The sequence below is a fragment of the Artibeus jamaicensis genome, unplaced genomic scaffold (genome assembly GCF_021234435.1).
Source record: "Artibeus jamaicensis isolate MK-2021 breed Jamaican fruit bat unplaced genomic scaffold, CSHL_Jam_final scaffold_833, whole genome shotgun sequence".
NCBI lineage: Eukaryota > Metazoa > Chordata > Mammalia > Chiroptera > Phyllostomidae > Artibeus > Artibeus jamaicensis.
In genome coordinates, this window is record NW_026522056.1 from 16073991 (window position 1) to 16093658 (window position 19668).

Below are 19668 nucleotides of genomic sequence, written 5' to 3' on the forward strand. Positions count from 1 at the left end.
TTCCCCTTCTCCTGGGGACCAGGATTATTAAGAACAACTAGGCGAGGGGGTCATTGTAGAGACACAGCCTGCAGCTTTTTCATCTTGCCAGTTAAGGAGACTCGTCGAATTGCCACTAATTATTATCACCACTTAAAAAATACAAAGGATGTTTTAAGCCAAGAAGAAGAGAAATAATGCAAGAACAAATAATAGTTTTTGAATAATAAATTCATAAATACAGTTGCATGAAAGAGATACCATTTATGTAAATTAAAACACACAACCACCAATACTATACATTCTACATTGATAACTACACACACACGCGTGCACATGGATGGGAAAAAGAATTATCAGCTCGTGAGAGTGGTGATCTCTGGACGGGGAGAGAAGAATGAGACTAGAGTAAGACTGAAGGAAGAGAAAGACTGAAAGAATATAAAAGATGGAAGACATCTCCTGGAAGCTAAGGTCAGTCTTAGAAACTCACCACTGGGAATATGATCTTAAGTAAAAATTAATTTTTAAAATAGTGTGGGCAAAGGGGCAATGCAAAAAGTGGCCTCTCCAAATTAGCACCAGTAATCCTCACTGCCATAGCTCTGCCATTGCTCTTGAACTGGTACCGATGTGGCACTGGTTTTAGACATTAGCTTTCCCGAAGTATCACAGACTCAGAGAAAGTCACAACTACCTCCTTGGCATGGCATTAAATCACGAAGTTCAACAAACATGTACAACTAATAGTGACTTACAGCTTCTAATGGGCTTTCACATACAGACTCATCTCTCGCCAGTGTTCTCCAAACATGCCTTTTTGCTGCCATGTACCACCTGGACGGGCAGATTAGTCCTCATTCCTGAGAACACCACTTTCTTTGGGGGGCTTCTCTTCCTGCTGCACTGGCCCAGACTCGCTACTGCCACCTTTACTGTGTTCCCATTGCATGTTGTATGCACTCACTGAATGGTCCTTATTTTAAATGAAGCTTATTCTTCTCTTATGTTAAAAATAGTTCTTATTTGATATTAAATTATTTTTATATATGTCTTCCATACCAGGCTGTGAGGGGAAGATGTTATTCGTATGTATTTTTGGATGAAACACAGAGCTGGTAAGTTCTAGAGCCTAAGGTTGAACATACTACCGTTAGTTTATAGGTAAGGACATTGAGGGGCTGAATGATTGGACAACATGCTTGAAGTCACCCAGCTAAAGAGTGGCAGAACTGAGGAGGGTCTCCAGGTGGTCTGGCTTTGAACCCGTATTTTTAATGGAAGTAGATGTAAATACTCATGTTTTCTTCTTCTCAGTGGAACTTTGGACATAAACACTGTCTCCAAGATTGGTTTCAATTTTGATACAATGCATATATAGAACCAAGGTTTGCCTCTGGTTCCCCATTCATTGTCTCAACTACAATTTCATAGTGCAAAAGAGAGAGGGGGTTCATCCAGATGACTGAGTATATTGGGTTTCATGTGGGATAAACAGGGTTTTATTTTTGGATTTTTCCTCTTCCTACCTTCAAATAATAAAACAAACTGACAATTGCAAAGAGGGGAGAAAAAACAACAAGCCAACAGCTTGTTTCTGATTTGTTTGGGACTGCATTCGAGGTTGGAGGACTCATTCAGAGCTGCATTCCAGAACCTTCAAAACAGCTACTCTCTTTTGAAACAACTTCAAGACTAAAAAAAACTTGTAAAATATGTTATGTCAAGCTGTTATGTTAAAGACTTTTCACATGTAGAACAACACAAAATGAAACAAAAATATTCAGTACAGTTTATATTGTAAAGACCCTGAGTATAAAACCTGACTAGAAATAAAGTGAAAGCACAAATAAAAACAAATATTTTACAAATATTTTATGCCCTGTGATAATAATCAATCATGAACTTCCTTTATTGCCCTGGACAGTGGGGCTCAGTGGGTTGAGCGTTGTCCCACAAAGCCAAAGGTAGCTGACTGGATCTCTCTCACACATCGGCATTTCTCTCCCTCTCTTTCTCTCTACCTTCCCATCTCTCTAAAATAATATTTTTAAAAACTTCCTTTACTATGAAAATAAGTATAAGAAAATGATGTTTAACAATTATGAGATAACTGAGGATATGTCCAAGACAAAACACTTCCTATTTCTAATATATTACAATAAAATTCAAAGTCACTATTATAATTTTTTTGAATTCTATTGTAGTTTAGTAATTAAGAAAAAACAATTTAGGCCACTGAGATTTTTGGTCTCTGAAATCCCTGAAACATATTCTAGACATTCTTGTATATACTTTTACAATATGGATAGTTTCCCCAAAATACATCTCAAATGCTGTATATAAAGTATTCATTCCTGGACACTGAGGACAAATGAACTTGGTCTTTAATTTCCAGACTTTCTTAAATTGCCTTCTTTATTTTATCCCTACATACGAGATGGCAATAGTAGATTTATGGTGGCTTGTATGGAAAAAGACGTGCAGGTTACGATTCTTACAAGAGCTTTATTAACTCTGTTCTATGTACTCACAGCTGTAAACCTACTGTTGCCTACTCCTGCGTATCCTAACCTGCCCATCTCCTTCCCTCCTCTTTGGGCACCTGCATTTTCTCCTCCTTATTTATGGACTCATTCATTCATTCATCCATTCATCCATACCTTCACTCATTCATACATTTACATCTTTACTTTTTCATTCACTCAATACTCATTTCACTTCATACACCATGACTTTACTTTGATCAAAATTGAAGCTTCTTCCTTTTAACACATTATTTTTTTTCTGTTTCGAAGAGAGCTTGAGATTTTAATTTTAGAGGCTTTTTTGAAAAATGAATAGTAGGTACGCGAGATTCCCTGTTATGCCTCTTCTGAATACACCCCTCTCACACTTGACCTCTCCCTCTCTGAAACCTAGGGTAGTTGCTGACACAGTGTTGAGGTTGTGTTCACTTACATACTGTTCAATTACTAGTTTCCATGTTTTCCATCTGAGGTGTTAAAATGCCTTAGGGAACTCAGCATCGAATGCCAATAATCGCCATGCTTACTTCTTTATTACATTTTTATTTGGATGATTTATCTTCCCAATGATACCTGGATTCTCCTCAGCCAAGACAGTGAACATGGAATTTCATTAGGAAATTAGAAACAAGGAAAAGAAATAAGAGGTGACAAGAAGTGTCCAGATTCCTTTTCTCATTTTTGTTTAGAGTTATGTTGGGGATGAGTATTTCTAACTTAGGACAGTTCCAAAAAGTGAAATGAAGATTGAATTTTCTATGAAAAGGAAGGAGTGGAACAGACTTGGAGGTCGTGTATATTCCTGTCGAAAGAGTGAGTTGACTGTGTGTGAACAAGAGTGGTTGATAGACTGGCCTCATGTCCCATCCTCTGTCCCTGATGTTTTTACTCTAAGAATATCTTGCCCTTCCTTCTGTACTTAGTTGTCAACAAGCTTCTACTTTTTAAGGCAAGTGTTCTCCAGAGTTATGGACAGAAGAGGAAATTCCTTTTAAAATAGCTTTGTGATAGGACTCTTGTGCCTTATACAAAATAAACCTTTTGGGAAACAAAACGGATGGGAAATAACATGATAAGAAAATAGCTCTGTAGTTTTGCATTAATTTTACATCCACTCTCTGCACAGGAGGACTTGTTAATGGTTTGTGCTGAGTCATTTCCCTGCCTCTGCTATTACCCTGGAGGGAGACACCATTACAAGTCTTGTACATACTCATGAGCACTAGTAACATCTTGGGTCAATGATGTGTTTTGGGTCAACAGAATCACTGGCGTACGCTATATAAGGAGTGGCTTTAAAGACAGTATTGAAGCTTGGAATGGGCAAGCCTTTTCTTCCCTGCTGAGGAAGAGGAGACTCCTGTCAAGCCAGAGATATTTCTGAAGTCTTCATTAGGTCTAGTCACTCCCAGGACTAGGGCAAATGGACCCAGGGACTCAGAAACGCTGCAGGGATTGCTAAAATACAGGGTCCGTGTGAGCCGGAGGGCTGGTAAACAGAGGACCCGTGGGCAGTGCTAAACTTCGACGGGAGTAAAAGCTCAGAGCTTTACAAAGTTCACTCACTTTCAGTTGTTGGAAGGTCAGGTAATGAGAACCCCAGGCCTAGGTTAAGGTTAAATACACTATTTCCCTTAGACTTTGGAGATAGCGTTAGTATTCTGTTGATAAGTATTAACAAGGGTAAAGCTCAAATTCCAGATTAACACAAAACCTTTCCACCTAGAAATAAAGACATAAATTATAGTAGCTGTAGATACTTTTAGGGTAATTTCAATTCTCGTGCATATAGATGTGTACATATGGTGGGAAAAAAGTAGATTTAGAGTTGTTTGTGTGGAAAATAATTCAATAATTTTTAAAATTTATTTTTATTTTTAACTTTAAGTTTTTTATTGAATTTATTGGGGTAATGTTGGTTAACAAAATTATATAGGCCTCAGGTGTACAATTCTATAATCCATCAGCTGTACATTGTGTTGTGTGTTCATCATCTTACGTCAAGTCTCCTTCCATCACCATTTATCTCCCCTTTACCCTCTGCTACCTCCCCCACCCCTTTTCCATCTGGTAGTCACCCTACAATACTTAATTAGTAGTAACACAAGAATAAACACCGTATAGTGAACTCACAACTGTAAACCTACTTTTACCCAACTCTGTGCCTACTCACGGGTTTTTAAAAAGCAATAAAATATTGTATTAAGCTAAATTCATGGCTGTTTCATTTCATTATGAGTAGGATATTTTACAAATGAAATAAACCACTGCAAAATGAAAGGCTGCACTTTAATGATCCGAAAACAGAACATCCTTTAAATGGTCACTAGATATTTTGCAGATTTCACCAATTACTTGTCACACTCCGGCTGGAAATTCTGAACCATTCCATTCCCTTATTAGCTCAGCCAGGAAACTGTTTTTAAAAATTTATGAAAATGCTTGTGGTCACATTCCTCCCTTGCCTTTTACATACGACCAAGTGGAGAGAATGCTTTTCAATCGGTTAGTGGTTATAGACACCTGTCTTGTATTTTGCACCATAACTATAACTACAACACTTAATTGGCTTGGCTCTTAGCACCTTTTTGATCATATGGCCTGAATCTGGCCAGTCTTGCACTGGAGCATTTTGTGATCACATGTGCAAATGAAACTGTTATAGACCAGATGGCATTATTGGGTGGTCACACTAGGAAAAAAAATGCACTGCAAGTTTTAATTTTCTCTAAGAAAACAGAGCTCATTTCAGCCTGCCATGCAGTCTCATTTGAACCTCTAAGAATAGCTAGTGCTTACTGTAAGGGAGGGAACCCAAAAGTGGAGTCTTGCACTCTGGTGAGTGTGCAAGATGATCTTTTGGAGTCTAGAGAGAAAATATGATAAACTTCTATTTATATTTTATTTATTTTTGGATTAAAGGAGAATAAATTAGGCTTTGTTGCTATTTAATAGGTAGACTGATGTGGACACGCACCTTCGTCCCACAGGCCGTGTGCTGCTTACAACACTCAAAGTCTACTGGGAGGAGACTCGGAATGTCCTCACGGCGTGCGGGGCTGGCCACATCACAACTGTTCATCTGCTTTCAGTACAGTCACACATATTTCAATCAGTCTATGGGTGCACACAAGTCTGCTTAAGAGATCTGATATATTTTAAGTCCTTTGAAAGAAACTTGACTGAAAATAATGGTAATAAGTCAATACAAAGTGAAGAGCAAGAAAAAGTTGATATTTCTTCTACTCTTAATATAAACTCTGGATGTGTTGACAGTTGAATCAGATTTGGCAGAATGTCTGCCTTCAACGCCCTCTGCTATGGAATTATCAAGAGGATTATCAAAATACTGATATACATTCTTATGTTTCACAGTGTCCTTGACCGACTTAGGGGAAAACTCTGCCTTGAGAGGTGTCAGATTAGGATAGCACAGAGTCAGCATGACTAGCAAGAAATTTTAAAACCTATGCATCTAAACCACACTTTCCTAAATTTTCCCATGACGCTATATTATGTAATACTCAATTTAGTGTTTAATGTAAATGTTTAGAAATCATACTTCAAAGATTTTACTAATAGCCAATGACCTAAAGACACATTGAGGAAACACTTGTCCTTGCCATGATAAAAATGGCCAAAAGAATCCTTGAAAAGATTGTGTCAAGCTAGACTACAGTCCTTTGATAGTAAACACTGATAGAAATTTAGGGAGTAAACACTGAGAGAAAGTACATAATACACATTATTTTAAATTTGAAGAAACAAGTTTTAAAACAAACTATGCAGTGTAAGGGATTTGGCATATACAGTAAAATGAAAATATAGATATTTCTAATAGGCTTCAGCATGTAGTATTTGCTGAATTTTGTTTCAATGATGGAATATGAATAATTACCTTTCCACTTTTATTATGAGCCATTAAAAGAAAGAAAAACCAATGAAGTGATATTCTCCATAATAAATGACTCATTTAATAAAAATGGTATTTTTTAGAAAAACTATTAAGTTAACCACAGAAAGAATTCTAGGCTTAGTTTACAGAGACAACATTGCAAAGTTAATAAACTATTTTAGCAAAGTAGCTAAAGCCAACGTGCACAAAATACTACAAAATGACACTGGTATTCTAATATTTTAATTAAAGAAATAACAACATATAATAAATTTTTTTACAATGTTTGAAATGACGTAGGTAGTGACAACAAAACCCTTTGCTATTCAGAGTTTACTGGGTTATCTCATAGCAAAGAACTTGAACCTGAAGATGAGTTACTAACTTTTTTTAACAAAAGCAAATATTCAAAATTTGCTGACAGTTCTGTGACAAGTTGCTGTCATTATTATGTTAGCTGAGCAGATATTTTTAAAAAGCCAAATGATTTATCAAATAAAGTTGATATTTAAACAAGAGTGAGGAAGTAACTGCTTTATAAAATAAATAACTTGTGTTACGTACACAGCATTTGGAAACTATTTTGGAAATGCGTGTGCATTATGTGAATTTATTAGTGAAAATGTGTATGTAACACCTATTAAAATTCCCACAAGCAATGTTAAAAATATCTGAATACAATTTTCTAACCAGCTGTAATTTTTTCTAAATGAAAAGTTACAGTAATTTCAAACACACATATTAAAAATATAAAAAGGCAATTTGTTTTCAAGACATGAAAGCAGAGGTATTTATTAGCAAAATTTCAGCAAAATCTTTTGGATGATTGTTGGACTAGATGAAAAATTTTGTAACATGGTTTAGTAAAAAATTACATTTTGTCCATTTGGAATTTCAATTTTTTCCTCCCCTGACAGCCTTTGAAATGAAGTACTGAAATGAACTGAGGTTTGAATTAGGGTGCAATCTCTCATAAAACCAAAATTTAAAACACCATTTGAAATATATTCATATTTTTTCCCTAAAATTAATGATTATATTTATAGAGAAAGCATATTTTTGGTACTACTAAAAAGTAAAATTAACTCAACATTAAAACAGATGTTTTTCATGTTTGCTGTACATAATATATTATTAGTACAGTATTACTTGTAGAAGATTTATAATAATGGGGGGGCTTCTTCCCCCTCCCCCAGTGTCTAGAGATGCTTTTGGCTGTCGTAACTGGGGAAGCTACTGCTGACCTCTAGCTGGCTGAGGCCAGGGCCACTGCTAGACACCCTACAATGCACCGGACATGCCTATGACAAGGATGTGTCCAGCCCAAATGTCAACAGTACAGAGGCTGAGAAACTCTGTGTTAGAGAGGTATATTTATTCATATATAATGTATACTGAGAAATATTTTACTCTATGTGTACTTGATTAAACGGGTTTGAACACCACTCTAAGTTTTGACTTCTGCGAAGTTGAATTATTAGTTGAGGTACTTTTTTGGTTCCAAGCACAAAACATCTGGTATTTTAAAAAACTCACCACAGTATTTCCACTCAAAATTCCCCTCACTTTTACCCCTGTCAGTGATAAATCATGGGTCGGCGGGAGAAGGAGTCCTCAGTAAAGCAAGGCCACATTTGTCGGTGATCTTTAGAGCTGTTTTCTTTATTGTTTTTCTAAAGTACTTTATAATGTTTAAAACTAAGTTAGAGTTTCACAGGGTTATGTACACATCTGCATGCAGAATTCAAGAAATTAATCTCAAACTACGGGCACTAAATGAATTTCATTAAACTTATTCATAACTTATCATGAGTTTTTAGGCAGAGAACCAAACTCAGAAACAAAGGTAAAGACTTTTGTTATCAAGCTCCTGGTCTCTATTTTGGTCAGTTTTCAAAAATACATTCTGAAGTGAAGCAGGATTTTTGGTACTTATCAATCATTTTCTTCAGTAAAGGAGTATTAAATCTTACTCCAAATTTGCAGATTTACAATTTCAGTTTTAAAGACTAGTACAATGGTTTGACTGCCTTTGGTGCAGTGTTTTGGGATTAACAATTGCCCAGAGATGCAATAATCACTCCTCAACTTTAAATTGCTCCTATTGGATGTTCTTCCAACTTGCGCTTCCCTTCTGCAATGGCCAGAGTTTCAGAACAACCATGAGTCATGTCTTTGGAATAGAGATTCAGGAACTGAGCTATAAAATTAAAAGGGCAATGGAGATTTGAATATAGGACCGCACGCACGCACGCACACACGCACACAAACACCCTTTCTAATGCAAAGAAGCAAGACAGTTTTACAAGTACTTCTTTGAAACTTGGAGGAGAGGATACTGGGAGGAAGATCATAAAACCATTTGATCAAAAAAGAAAATTTGCTTGCCCTGTATTCGTTATATGCAGCTTAAGTTGTAAAAAAGTCATTTTAATTGTCTGATTAATTATACACCATATATTATTTTATTTTAGTTGATTTTAAAGAATATGAAGAATGTTAAGAAATATGGAAATAAAAAGCATGTTAAGTGTCACTGATGGCTTTGATTTTTCTAACTATTTTTCCTAATGCCTGTGAATTCTTGAAAAATCAAAGTCTCTTGAAAAATCAAAGTCCTTTGAAAAAAATTTTGATAGTAATGGGGGAACTGTCAATTTAGGAAGTTTCTACAGTTTAGCAGACATAGTTAATATATAATGATGTATGCATGTTCTTTCTAGATATACATGCAGGAATATTTATAAAGATTATTTCAAGATTTTTGAGAATCTTTGCAGTCTTAATTTCCACAATTGTATAGAATTTTCCCCATAAAAGCATAGCTCTTTAGGACAGTTACTAAATATGCAACTTTAAGTAAAGAAAAATAAAGTCATTGTGAGATACAAGATGTTGAGCATTTGCCTAAACTCACTCATAAACTAGATGACTTCTGCCCATCAGCCTCTGACAAAATTGAGGGTTGTTTGAGATGATAGAATATGGTATTGCTCACAGAAACACCGTAGAAAAAAACAAGAAAGCAAAAAAAAAATTCCTTTCAATGTTAAATATAAGACTGGCAAGTCTAAGCAATAAACTAAAATCAATTATGGGCTTTCAAGTGTAAAGATTATGGTTCATAAATTTAAGTGTCTGGCAGGTGGTGGAAGGCAGAGAGGAGCAGTTTCTAACTTCTATCAAGTTTCTGGAGTTAAGTGCTACGGCAAAGGGAGGAAGGGGTTGCAAACTTGCTGCCCACCTATCACTCATTTACTGATTACTTGCTAATTTCTTGCCTTTATTTTCTTTTCAGAATAGTTAACAAAACACGGCATCTTCTTACAGTTCTCTTGTTCTTTTAAGCAAATGTTTTATTTTTTCCTCCAATTCTGTTTTTTTTTCACTTTCCTTTAAAAAAAATTTCTTCTGTATTTTGGCTATTTTTAATACTGTGTTAGTAATACAAAATATGCATAAAAGGACAAGATCAAAGTGAAAATATAGGAACAAGAATTATAATATTAATTGGAGTAAAACTTATTAAAAAGAAATACATCAAAATCAACTAGGCCTGCTCATAAATTGTAACACTGGGGACCTCAAATGAACAGAAATGATGGGATTTGATTTTTGCTAAGACATCCATATTTCAAAAACATTTTTTCAAATTCCTTTATGATGTTAAATCCGTTTTGGAAATGCCCTTTCTCTGACTTTTGGAAGGAAGGAAATTGATTCTCTGGTATTGTGAGGCAGGCACCACCGTGCTCATTTGTTATTCGGTAGCTGGTGGTTCAACAGAACCACTTCCAGTTTTCTATCTTTTGGTGACTCAGTCAAAAAATTTTGAAGAAATTGTTTTATGCCCTCATCATCTTAAAAATGAAAGCTGCAGAAACCATTTGTTATTCTTGCTACTTTTAATCCTCCACTGGTCTGAAGTTCTTCAGTAAGTGTTAAATACTTGATTGGTTTTAGGTCATGTCATCTGTAGTAATAGAGTTGAAATTTAAAATGAATAGTTTTAGCTATCTCATCCTTCCAGACTTATAACTACCAAACAAATACTAGTGAGGTGGGTACAGACAGACTCCCAGGAAGTTACTATATTAATTACCAACAAATACTAGTCATACTAGTCATGTTTCCTCTATTAGACAAATGACATAATAATCCTATAACCTAATTTGGTAGGAGAAATGCCAATGTCTTTTTTCTATTTCCTTATAATTGACATGGTTACAGTTGGAAAATAGAAATAAAAAGTAGGATGACATTAAAAAGAAAATAAAGAGAATGCAAAGGAAACCCCAAACCAAGAACTGCAGGGCTTTTCTTAAATCTCCATGAAATCCTGGCAGGTAAAATAATCCTATGTATTATTTATGTCAGCATTGTACAGTGAAAGTTGAACAGAACTCACGCACTGTGTGTTTCCACACTACAGCTGACCAACAGTGAAGTGAAATAAGTCCTAACCAGGATGTCAACACAGCATAGCGAAGTCATTCCTACAAATACTTGGTGCCATGCCTGATAGACAAGAAATAACCAGTATTTCCAGTTTAAACAGACTATGCACACATATACAAATACTCTATGGAGAATTTAAGTTAAGATTAAAGAGACTTCCATCTCCATTAAACAACAAAAAATGTGCATTCTTTTAATTTTTGTCATTACAAGATGACCAACCATGCGGGCCTTCCAAGCTTCCAGAGTTGTCTCTGCTCCTGCCTGTGTCCCTGAGGCCCCCTGACAAAGTCAGGTCTTTCTGTTGATACAGAATTCAATAGCACTCATGGGAACACCCTGTAATGGCTGTTTCTTCCACTGAACCAGAAGTCCCATAAGGCTTATGGCGTAAAGACGGGGATTATGTCTGCATTATTTATTGCTATGTCTCTAGTGCGTAGCAAGCGCAATGCTTGACATGAATGAATGAATCTGTTTGTTCACTTCCTCAGGCCATATTTTCTTCTTGTCTTGGTTTATGAGGATTTGGTTTTGGTACTGCTTGTGGCATTCATTTTGTGAAAAAAGACTAATACAGAAAATGTTCATTATAATGTGAGATTTTAATGTCAAAAATATGACAAAGAGGAAATGAACGAAAATGACTGCCTGTTTTTAATAATGGACCACATGGTCCATTATTGATAGCGCTTGTGTTTTCTCAAGTAGCTTTCTCGGAATAGTTTCAAGAACTTCAAACATGCCTTTCATCCTCATGTTATCTCTATGATATGTGAAGTATTTTCAATATCACCCTATAACAGCCTGGGAGGCAAGCAGGTCTGAAAGGCAGACATCCAGAAATGGTTTCCATTTGACCCAGTGTTTGTTTCTAGTTTTGGACTTTGCTTATTTTCATTTGACCTACTCAAAGGTTGCCTTACTCAAGGGCATGGTTTTAATTTTTATTTGTATAGGTTTCAATTTGCAATGGTAGCAATTAAAAAATGACTTACACTTTCTTTTGGATTTTCCAAGTTTGTTTAATGTAGTGGGATTTTAACCACTATGATTTATTTGTCGTGTCACAATGGCAAGTAACATTTATTTATATTCACTTTATTAATTTACAGCTCTTCTCTTCAGTCTCACTCAGAGACAAGGTGAAAGGCTTTTCATAAAAATTCTGCACAATAACATCAACATTAAAAATGCCCCAGGCCTGGCCAGTGTGGCTCGGTTGGTTGGAGTGTCAGCCAGTAAAGCAAAAGGTTGTCTGCCGGTTTGATTCACGGTCAGGGGCACCTGCTTAGGTTGGGAGTTGGGTCCCTGATTTGGAAAGTACAACAGACAACGGATCAATGCTTCTCTCTCACATCAAAGTTTCTCTCCTCTTTCTCCCTCCTGTCACCTCTCTCTAAAATCAATAAACATGCCCTTGAGTGAGGAAAAAAATAAGTGCCCCAGTAATGAACTTATAAACACTGGGAAAACAGACTTTTCTTTAGAATTATTATTGGCTATATGTAGCTCAGTCAAGCCAAGTGACTACACAGACGCACATATGTTTCACTTATACCTACTACATACATGTTCACAGTTGTGCACCCCACACCTTCAAGGATACTGTTCCAATTTAGAATATACTTTATACCCTTGAAATGTGCAGACATAACAACATCTACTTCTATTTTCAATATAAAGATGAAAAAATAATAAAGTCTTGCCACTGTGATGACATGGATAGACCTTGAAGGACAACATGCTAAGTGAAATAAGTAAGAAAAAGACAAATATATGATCTCACTCTCATTAAAAACAACAAAAATGCAGGCTCATAGACAGAGAACAGACTGATGGTGTTCGGGGGTTGGGGGGACTGCTTGTGAAGGGGGTTGAAGGCTCAGACTTCTTGGATGTGATGCATAGCACAGCGATTATAGTTAATGTTACTGTATTGCCTATATAAACGTTTCCAAGCAAGTAGGTCTTAAAAGTTCTTGTCACAAGAAAATGGTGTTTGGTGATGATGTTCATTAGCCTTCTTATGGTGACCATTTCACAATATATACAAATACTGAATCATTAGGCTTTATTTTGGAAACCAATATAGTGCTATATGTCAATTGTACTCCAATAATAAAAAGAAAAAGACTGAAAGAGAATGTCCCTGAATTTATCAGGACTCTTAGATTTTCAGAAAACCAATAAGTTCCAATTTGCAAAGATACTGGAAAATTATTAGGTTTAAACCCAAAGATATACTATTTTAAAGGCCATGGTACCTTTTAAAAAGCTAATAAATAAAGGTGGCTTTTATGAATCTAATTTGTAACTTGAGAGGCTTCCATTTCCAGGGAAGAGAAACCCCAAGGCAGACTGCTCCCCCCTCTGTGACCCCTTCAATAACGAAGTTTCCTCTATGGGAGGGGTCTGCACCAAGTGCCCCCCAGCACCATAAAATCTCTAACCAGTGTTTAATGAAAATGTGGGAATCCAGTGCATTTCAGAGTAAGTACTTATTTGATTTTCTTTATAAGAAGATACATTCTCAATAAAATATCTTTGGGCTTCCTTCCCCTCCAAATAAAAATCCCCTCCAAGTAACATAGTGAGCTGCTTGCTAGCTGATGTAAAAAGTGGGAAAACATTCATAGCTAGGAAATACACAAATGGAAAAATATGCCAGTAAAGATCCTTCCGACTATGGAGAGCGTCCTTAAGTGATCAATTTAGTGTTCTTTCTTTGTTTGAACAGCTCCTTAGGAAAGCTGCTCTTCACATTTTCAGGACGCGGTGGCCGGCCCTAGAGCCAGCTCTCTATTTGTTTTGTTTGATGGCGCTTGCAGCCTGCGCGGCGGAAGACGGCCCGTGGCCCAGCGACTGCCGGTGTTTCAGGCTTCCCTTATCTCTGGGTGGAACTGGAACACCGTCAAGTCCCAGTGAAGAGCCCTTATTTCTGTAGCAGCGGAGGAGATAGGAGTGCGGCGGTCCTGCCAGGCGTGCACTCGCCAAGCAACGTGTTCTTCCCCAGGAACACGGAAAGGCCACTCTTGGGGAGAGGTGTAGGGAGACAAACCAATCGCCACTTCCGAGGGGGTAAGATTTGATCCCTCTGGGCTCTTATCTACATCCACTTCCAACTTTACCGATTTACCCCTGCTGCGTGCCAGAGGTGGTAAAAAGGAGAGGCGAAAACCCTTGATTTGAGTGCTTGTGGCAATGAGTGACAATAGATGGGTCTCAGGGAGGCAGCTGTGATAACAGCCTCGGCTCCTGATTGGATGGCAGATACTGTCATGCCCAGCACCAGGGACACACACAGCACTCGGTCAGTCACACAGCCATCCCCAAAGAGTGCGCAGACAACAGGCACCTCGTGTTTATCCCTTCATTCAGGCGTGCATGTGACAAATGATGTGCTGGGCGCTACCACGGGCCCGGCACCGGTCTAGCGCAAGGGTTATAGCAAAGAACGAGACAGCCCGCATTCCTGTCCTTTGGAAGCTCACAGCTGAATGGAGCCTAATGCTCAGCATTCTCATGACCCGGTGGAACCGCTGGGCCATTTTCCGGATGGTTTATAATATAAATGGGTTTAATTAAAAGAATAATTAATATGGGAAAATTTCTGCCTTGGTCCCAGGCTGGGAGAATTTGAATTTAAGTATTAAATGTTTAATGTGATCAAACATTAAATCACATGAGCACAGAGAGCAAAAAGAACTTGATACATATATGCTTCAAAAAATTACCATCGTAGTGCTGTTGAAGGTGGGGTGAAATTCAGGGAAATTCCAGGATCCAGATTTTCTTAGAATTCTATGTTGATTATGAAATATTGAACAGTCTTAGAAACCACATGTGTTTTTCACACGTATTCCATCCATCTCATTACATGTAAACAAGGGTACAAGTTCATGGAGGGATGTGCCTGTGTTTCTCTGTCCACGTGCGCACAAGAGCTGCCCGAGTCAGGTTACTGCCACCAGGTCCCCGATGGGGAACCACAAGGTGGGGCTAGGCCTGCCTCCAGCTGCCTCTGCTCTGGCCCCTCTCCTCGATGCAGCTGTTTCTCCGAAGAGGTGTCTCAGATGATTTGCCTCCCGCATTCCCTCCTTGTCCCCAGCCTTCTGCACGCTGTGTCCAAGTGAACCTTCCACAGCACCACTCCCCTCTGTGGCTTTGCTGCCCCAGAAGGTCCCATTGGACCCAGCATCCTCTCCTTGCCAGGCTTTCAAGGCTCTCACACTTTGGAACCAACTTAGTGTGGTAATAACCACAGTGATAAAGTTAACACTATGTGGTATATTCAGTTGTAAATTGTTTGCACACAGAGGATCTCATTTGATTATAACTGTCTCCCTTGATCAAGGGTTACATGGGGTTTCAGAAAGATCAAGTGATTTGCTCAATGCTGCGCAGTTGCCAAATGGCCGAACCAGAGTTAGAGCTTGATTTTTCTCGACTCCAAACAACCCCCCTGGGTGCCTAATGATGCACAATTGCTGGGAGAGACCTTGCTCCTACGAGACCTTCCCTCCCCTAGCATATCACTGGTCATGTGGTTTAGACCCCCTGACCTCTCATAACACTTGTCACGTGGTTCAGACCCTCCCTTGACCTTCCCTCCCCTGGCATGTCACCAGCCAGGCCGTAGATCCCCTTAGAGGAGGAACAAAGGGGGCGGGAGAACAGCCCCACACGGGACTTGGCATGACCATTCCCTTTAGCATTAAGCCCTAGAGATAACATGTAGGCCTCCTTTTTTTTTCTGCTCCTGGCCCAGAAAAGCAGCAAAACCAGAAGTGACTCCATGGCTGACATCAGGACAGGTTGCAGTTACTAATGACCCTTTCCCTGGCACTGACCAATCAGTGGAGACCTGAAAGGACACACCTGGAAAGCTGATGAATATTCCATTGCTATCCTCCTGTGGGACCTCCCCTAGAGTCTCCACCTTTAAAAGCTCTAAGGACGCAGAACCCAGTGGGCTCCCTCTCTCAAGCACACCTGTGCCTTTCCCTACCACTTTCTTTCCCCGGTGCCCTCTCTCTACAGCATTCAAGAACCATCCTCTTCCCCCAGTGCATACGTCCTTGCTTTCTTTTTCCTGAACTCCAAGGACACTCCTTCTGCCTCTGTAACTGGTTTCCACGCAGCCCAGCTGGCTCACTTCCTCCACAGCTCACTTCTATCTCCATGACTTTCTAAATAAACTTTTGCTTGGAAAACATAAAAAGGAAAAAAAGGAGGTCCTGACTGGGTAGCTCAGTTGGTTAGAGTGTCGTCCCAACATGACAAGGTCATGGGTTCAACCCCTAGTCAGGGCACGTATAAGAATCAACCAATGGATGCATAAATCAGACAGCAAATCAATGTCTGTCTGTCTCTCTCTCTCAAAATCAATAAATAAAAAAGAAGAGCTAGATAAATTGGAGGTAGTCAAAATTAAAATTTTGTGCATTATTGAGAGAGTAAAAAGACGACCCACAGAATGGAAGAAAATATTTGCAAACCAATAGAAATTTCTCCAAAGAAAATAAACATGTGGCAACAAGTGCATGAAAAGATGCTTCAGGTCATGAGCCATCAGGAAAGTGCAGCTCAAAACCTCAGCGAGATGCCACTTCACAGCTGGAAGGACAGCTGTAATTTAAAAACAAAATACCAAGCCCTTATTTATGAAATGTTAAAGGGACTTATCTAAGAAAAATAAGATTAAAAACATGGATAGTAAAATGACAGCAAACTCACAATTATTAACAACCACACCTAACACAAAAACATAAGCAAGCTAAGCAAACAACTAGAACAGGAACAGAACCACAGAAATGGAGATCACCTGGAGGGTTAGCAGCAGGGAAGTGGGAGGAGGAGAAGGGGGTAGAAGGTACAGAATATAAGTAGCATAGATGGTAGGTAGAAAATAGACGGGGGAGGGCAAGAATAGTAAGAATCTAAAGAACTTATGACACATGGACATGAACTAAAGGGGGAGAATGTGGGTGGGAGGGGGTGTGCAGGGTGGAGGGGAGTGAAGGGGGTAAATGGGACAATTGTAATAGCATAATCAATAAAATACATTAAAAATAAAAAACAGAAAGTAACAAATGTTGGCTGAGATGTGGAAAAATTGGAACCCTCATACATTGCTTGTGAAAATATAAAATGGCGCAGCCTCTGTGAAAAACAGTTTAGCAGTTTGTTATTAAGTCCAAAATACAATTACCGTGTGACCCCACAGTTCTACTCCTAGAATTGAAACAGGTGTTTGGGCAGAAACTTGAATAAGAATGTTCATAGCAGCTGAATGATAGCTAAATGGTTAAATATATGTCATAATAAATATGTTTTCATAATAGCTAAAAAGTGTAAATAATCCAAAAGTGTAAATAATCTATCTGTTCATCAATAAATAGATGGATAAATAAAATGGAGTGTAACCATACAGTGGAATATTAGTCAGCCATAACGAGGAAGGAAATACTGATACATGCCACAACACGGATGAAACTTGAAATTATTATGCTAAATGAAAGCAGCCAGACACAAAAGGCCACATCCTACAGAATCCCACTTATATGAAATATCCAGAATAGGCAAATCCATAGAGACAGACAGCTCAGAGGTTTGAAGGTGCCGGGGAGCTAGTGAAATGGAAGGTGACTTCTTAATGGGTACGGAGTTGCCTTTTGGGGTGATTAAAATGTTTTGAAAAAGGTAAAATGTTTTGAAAGCAGATAACAATGATGGTTGCACAACACCGTGAATATGTTAAATGCTCCTGAACTGTGTATTTTAAAATGTTTGAAATGATGAATTTTATGTTTGTATACTTTTTCTCAAAAAATAAAATTTAATGGTTCCAGGGGGCCGGCATCAGTGAGGGTTTTTTTGAACAAGGTGGGCCTCTGGGCAGAAAGAAGACAGAGAAATGAGGGTGATCCAGGTAAAGAAGGTTAAGTCCGAGCAGTACAGCCTGTGGGGCCAGTGGGGGGTTATGTGGAAATGCTAAGGAAAGTCTCTTTATACTGTACAATTCCGATCTAAGCAAGAATTGCTTTAAAACACTAAGTCTATTTGCATCAGAGACCAAATACTCCCAAACTGTTAGGTATTACTATCAATAAGTGAACACATAACATAGGAGAGTATATTCTTTTGATTGTATAATCAGATATGATTGTCTTATCACCCTTGAGAAAGGAAGGCGTATAGTCCTTGGGACCACTCACAGTTCATCAATTTTTATAACATTTGTTTTATAAATACAGTGTTTCTGTGGAGGAGAGAGGTGGGGCACAGACAGCATATTTATTTTTTCTATATCCCGGGTGAATCCATACATCATTGCACTAGGAGCTAAATTTGTCTTTGATTCATTAGTGCAGTAAAGTGCAACCTGAGATACCCAGCTTTTGAAATGGGGACTGTTAACTGTTCACAGGGAGATCAATAGCCTCCAAAGATATGGCTGGCCCTGCAGCTCCACGGTCAAAGCTGAGAACATCAGCAAGACAGGCTGGGGGATGAGTGATGAAAGGCGACCCTCCCTAAGGTGTTAGGTGATTGCATTTTAAACGTAATGACTAGACTTGAGCCAGGGAGCCCTGGGAGTTACCCCCCTGAGGGGACTATCTTTTCAGCCTTCATTTCCTAGCCACTTTAAATTCATTGGGTTTTCTCTGCCCTAAACTAAGGTTGTCACCTTTGACAAGTTTTCCCTGCAAACTAAACAAAACTGTTGTGTCACCACCTCAGTCTCTCCATGGGGGATGTTAGCGACCACCGGGCAGGGTGCCAGCCGCTGGCAGCACACCCAAGGAGAGACATCTGCCTTGGGGATCCTCATTCGGGCACCCATTCTGCTCACTGGGAACGTTACTTCCAGAGGTCTTCCCTTTCTTGATGTCATGCAAAGCACTGCCAGGCAGAAGTTAAACGTGGCCATCTGCTAGGAGACAACAGAGAGGACTGAGATGATGAAATCTAAGGCCTTTTTGTTATCATCAATGAATATTTATTTAGAAACTTTTGGCATTCATGGTACTGTGCAACAGAATATATCACAGACTGGTTACAGCCAGGAATTTAGGGTCATCCTCAAAAACATGTATTTTTATTAAATCTCTGATTACCCACCATTTCAATTATAAGGCAAAGGAAAGAGAAAGTCCTACATCTTCAGTTCCTTCAGACTATGGTAGATAAAGTAACTCTAAAAAGGTGGTTAGTGTAGATTATCCTATATTGGCTCTTGAGCTACTATACCAAGTGTTGAGAGAAAAACTGCAGTCCACAGTGGCATGTTGCTGGCTATGCTGCTGATGTTTTATGTAGGCTAGACACACCTTTTGAAAGGCAAGTAACATATTATTCTCTAATGTGCCCTTTAGTCCTGGTCTCTGGAATGCTCCTTCACCCAAATTCTACTTGCAAAAGTTTTGAAACTGTTTCTGAAATCTGAGCACCACCTGGCCATTCCAGAACTCTTCCTTCCCAACCATTTCCCTCTAGCTTCTGCTGCTTATTCTCCTGTGACACTGTCCCTCCTCACCGGTCTATGTTTTGGGCACTAGAACATTCTGCGAATGTTCTTTCTCTGTTATAATGAGAGGTGCTCAGGATTTGGAATCAAAGGGAGCTGGCCGACATCCTTGTTCTGTCAATTACCAGTTGTGTGACCTTCTGCCATCTTCTTAAATATTTGTGCCTCAATTTCTTCATTTGCAAAATGGGAAGGGTAACTAAAGGTTTGTTAAAGGATAATGTGAAAGACTATATATAAACCACTTATCACAGAGCAGCACACTGAGTAGGAAC

At 38.6% G+C, this 19668-nt stretch overlaps 1 protein-coding gene across 5 annotated transcripts in view; it reads right to left on the bottom strand.

Moving 5' to 3' along the window:
- Positions 1–19668, bottom strand: part of DLC1 (DLC1 Rho GTPase activating protein) — a 345300-nt gene that overhangs the window by 90176 nt on the left and 235456 nt on the right. Inside the window, exon 3 of one of the 5 annotated variants that reach the window (XM_053659884.1) lies at positions 13718–14001. The exons of 3 other annotated variants lie outside the window; for them this stretch is intronic. In XM_053659884.1, the coding sequence (XP_053515859.1) occupies positions 13737–14001 (265 nt within the window). In that variant the 3' untranslated portion in view covers positions 13718–13736. Of the gene's footprint in view, positions 1–13717; positions 14002–18656; positions 18797–19668 lie in introns of those variants that run through there. One more of the 5 variants, XM_053659883.1, reaches the window with a different exon arrangement.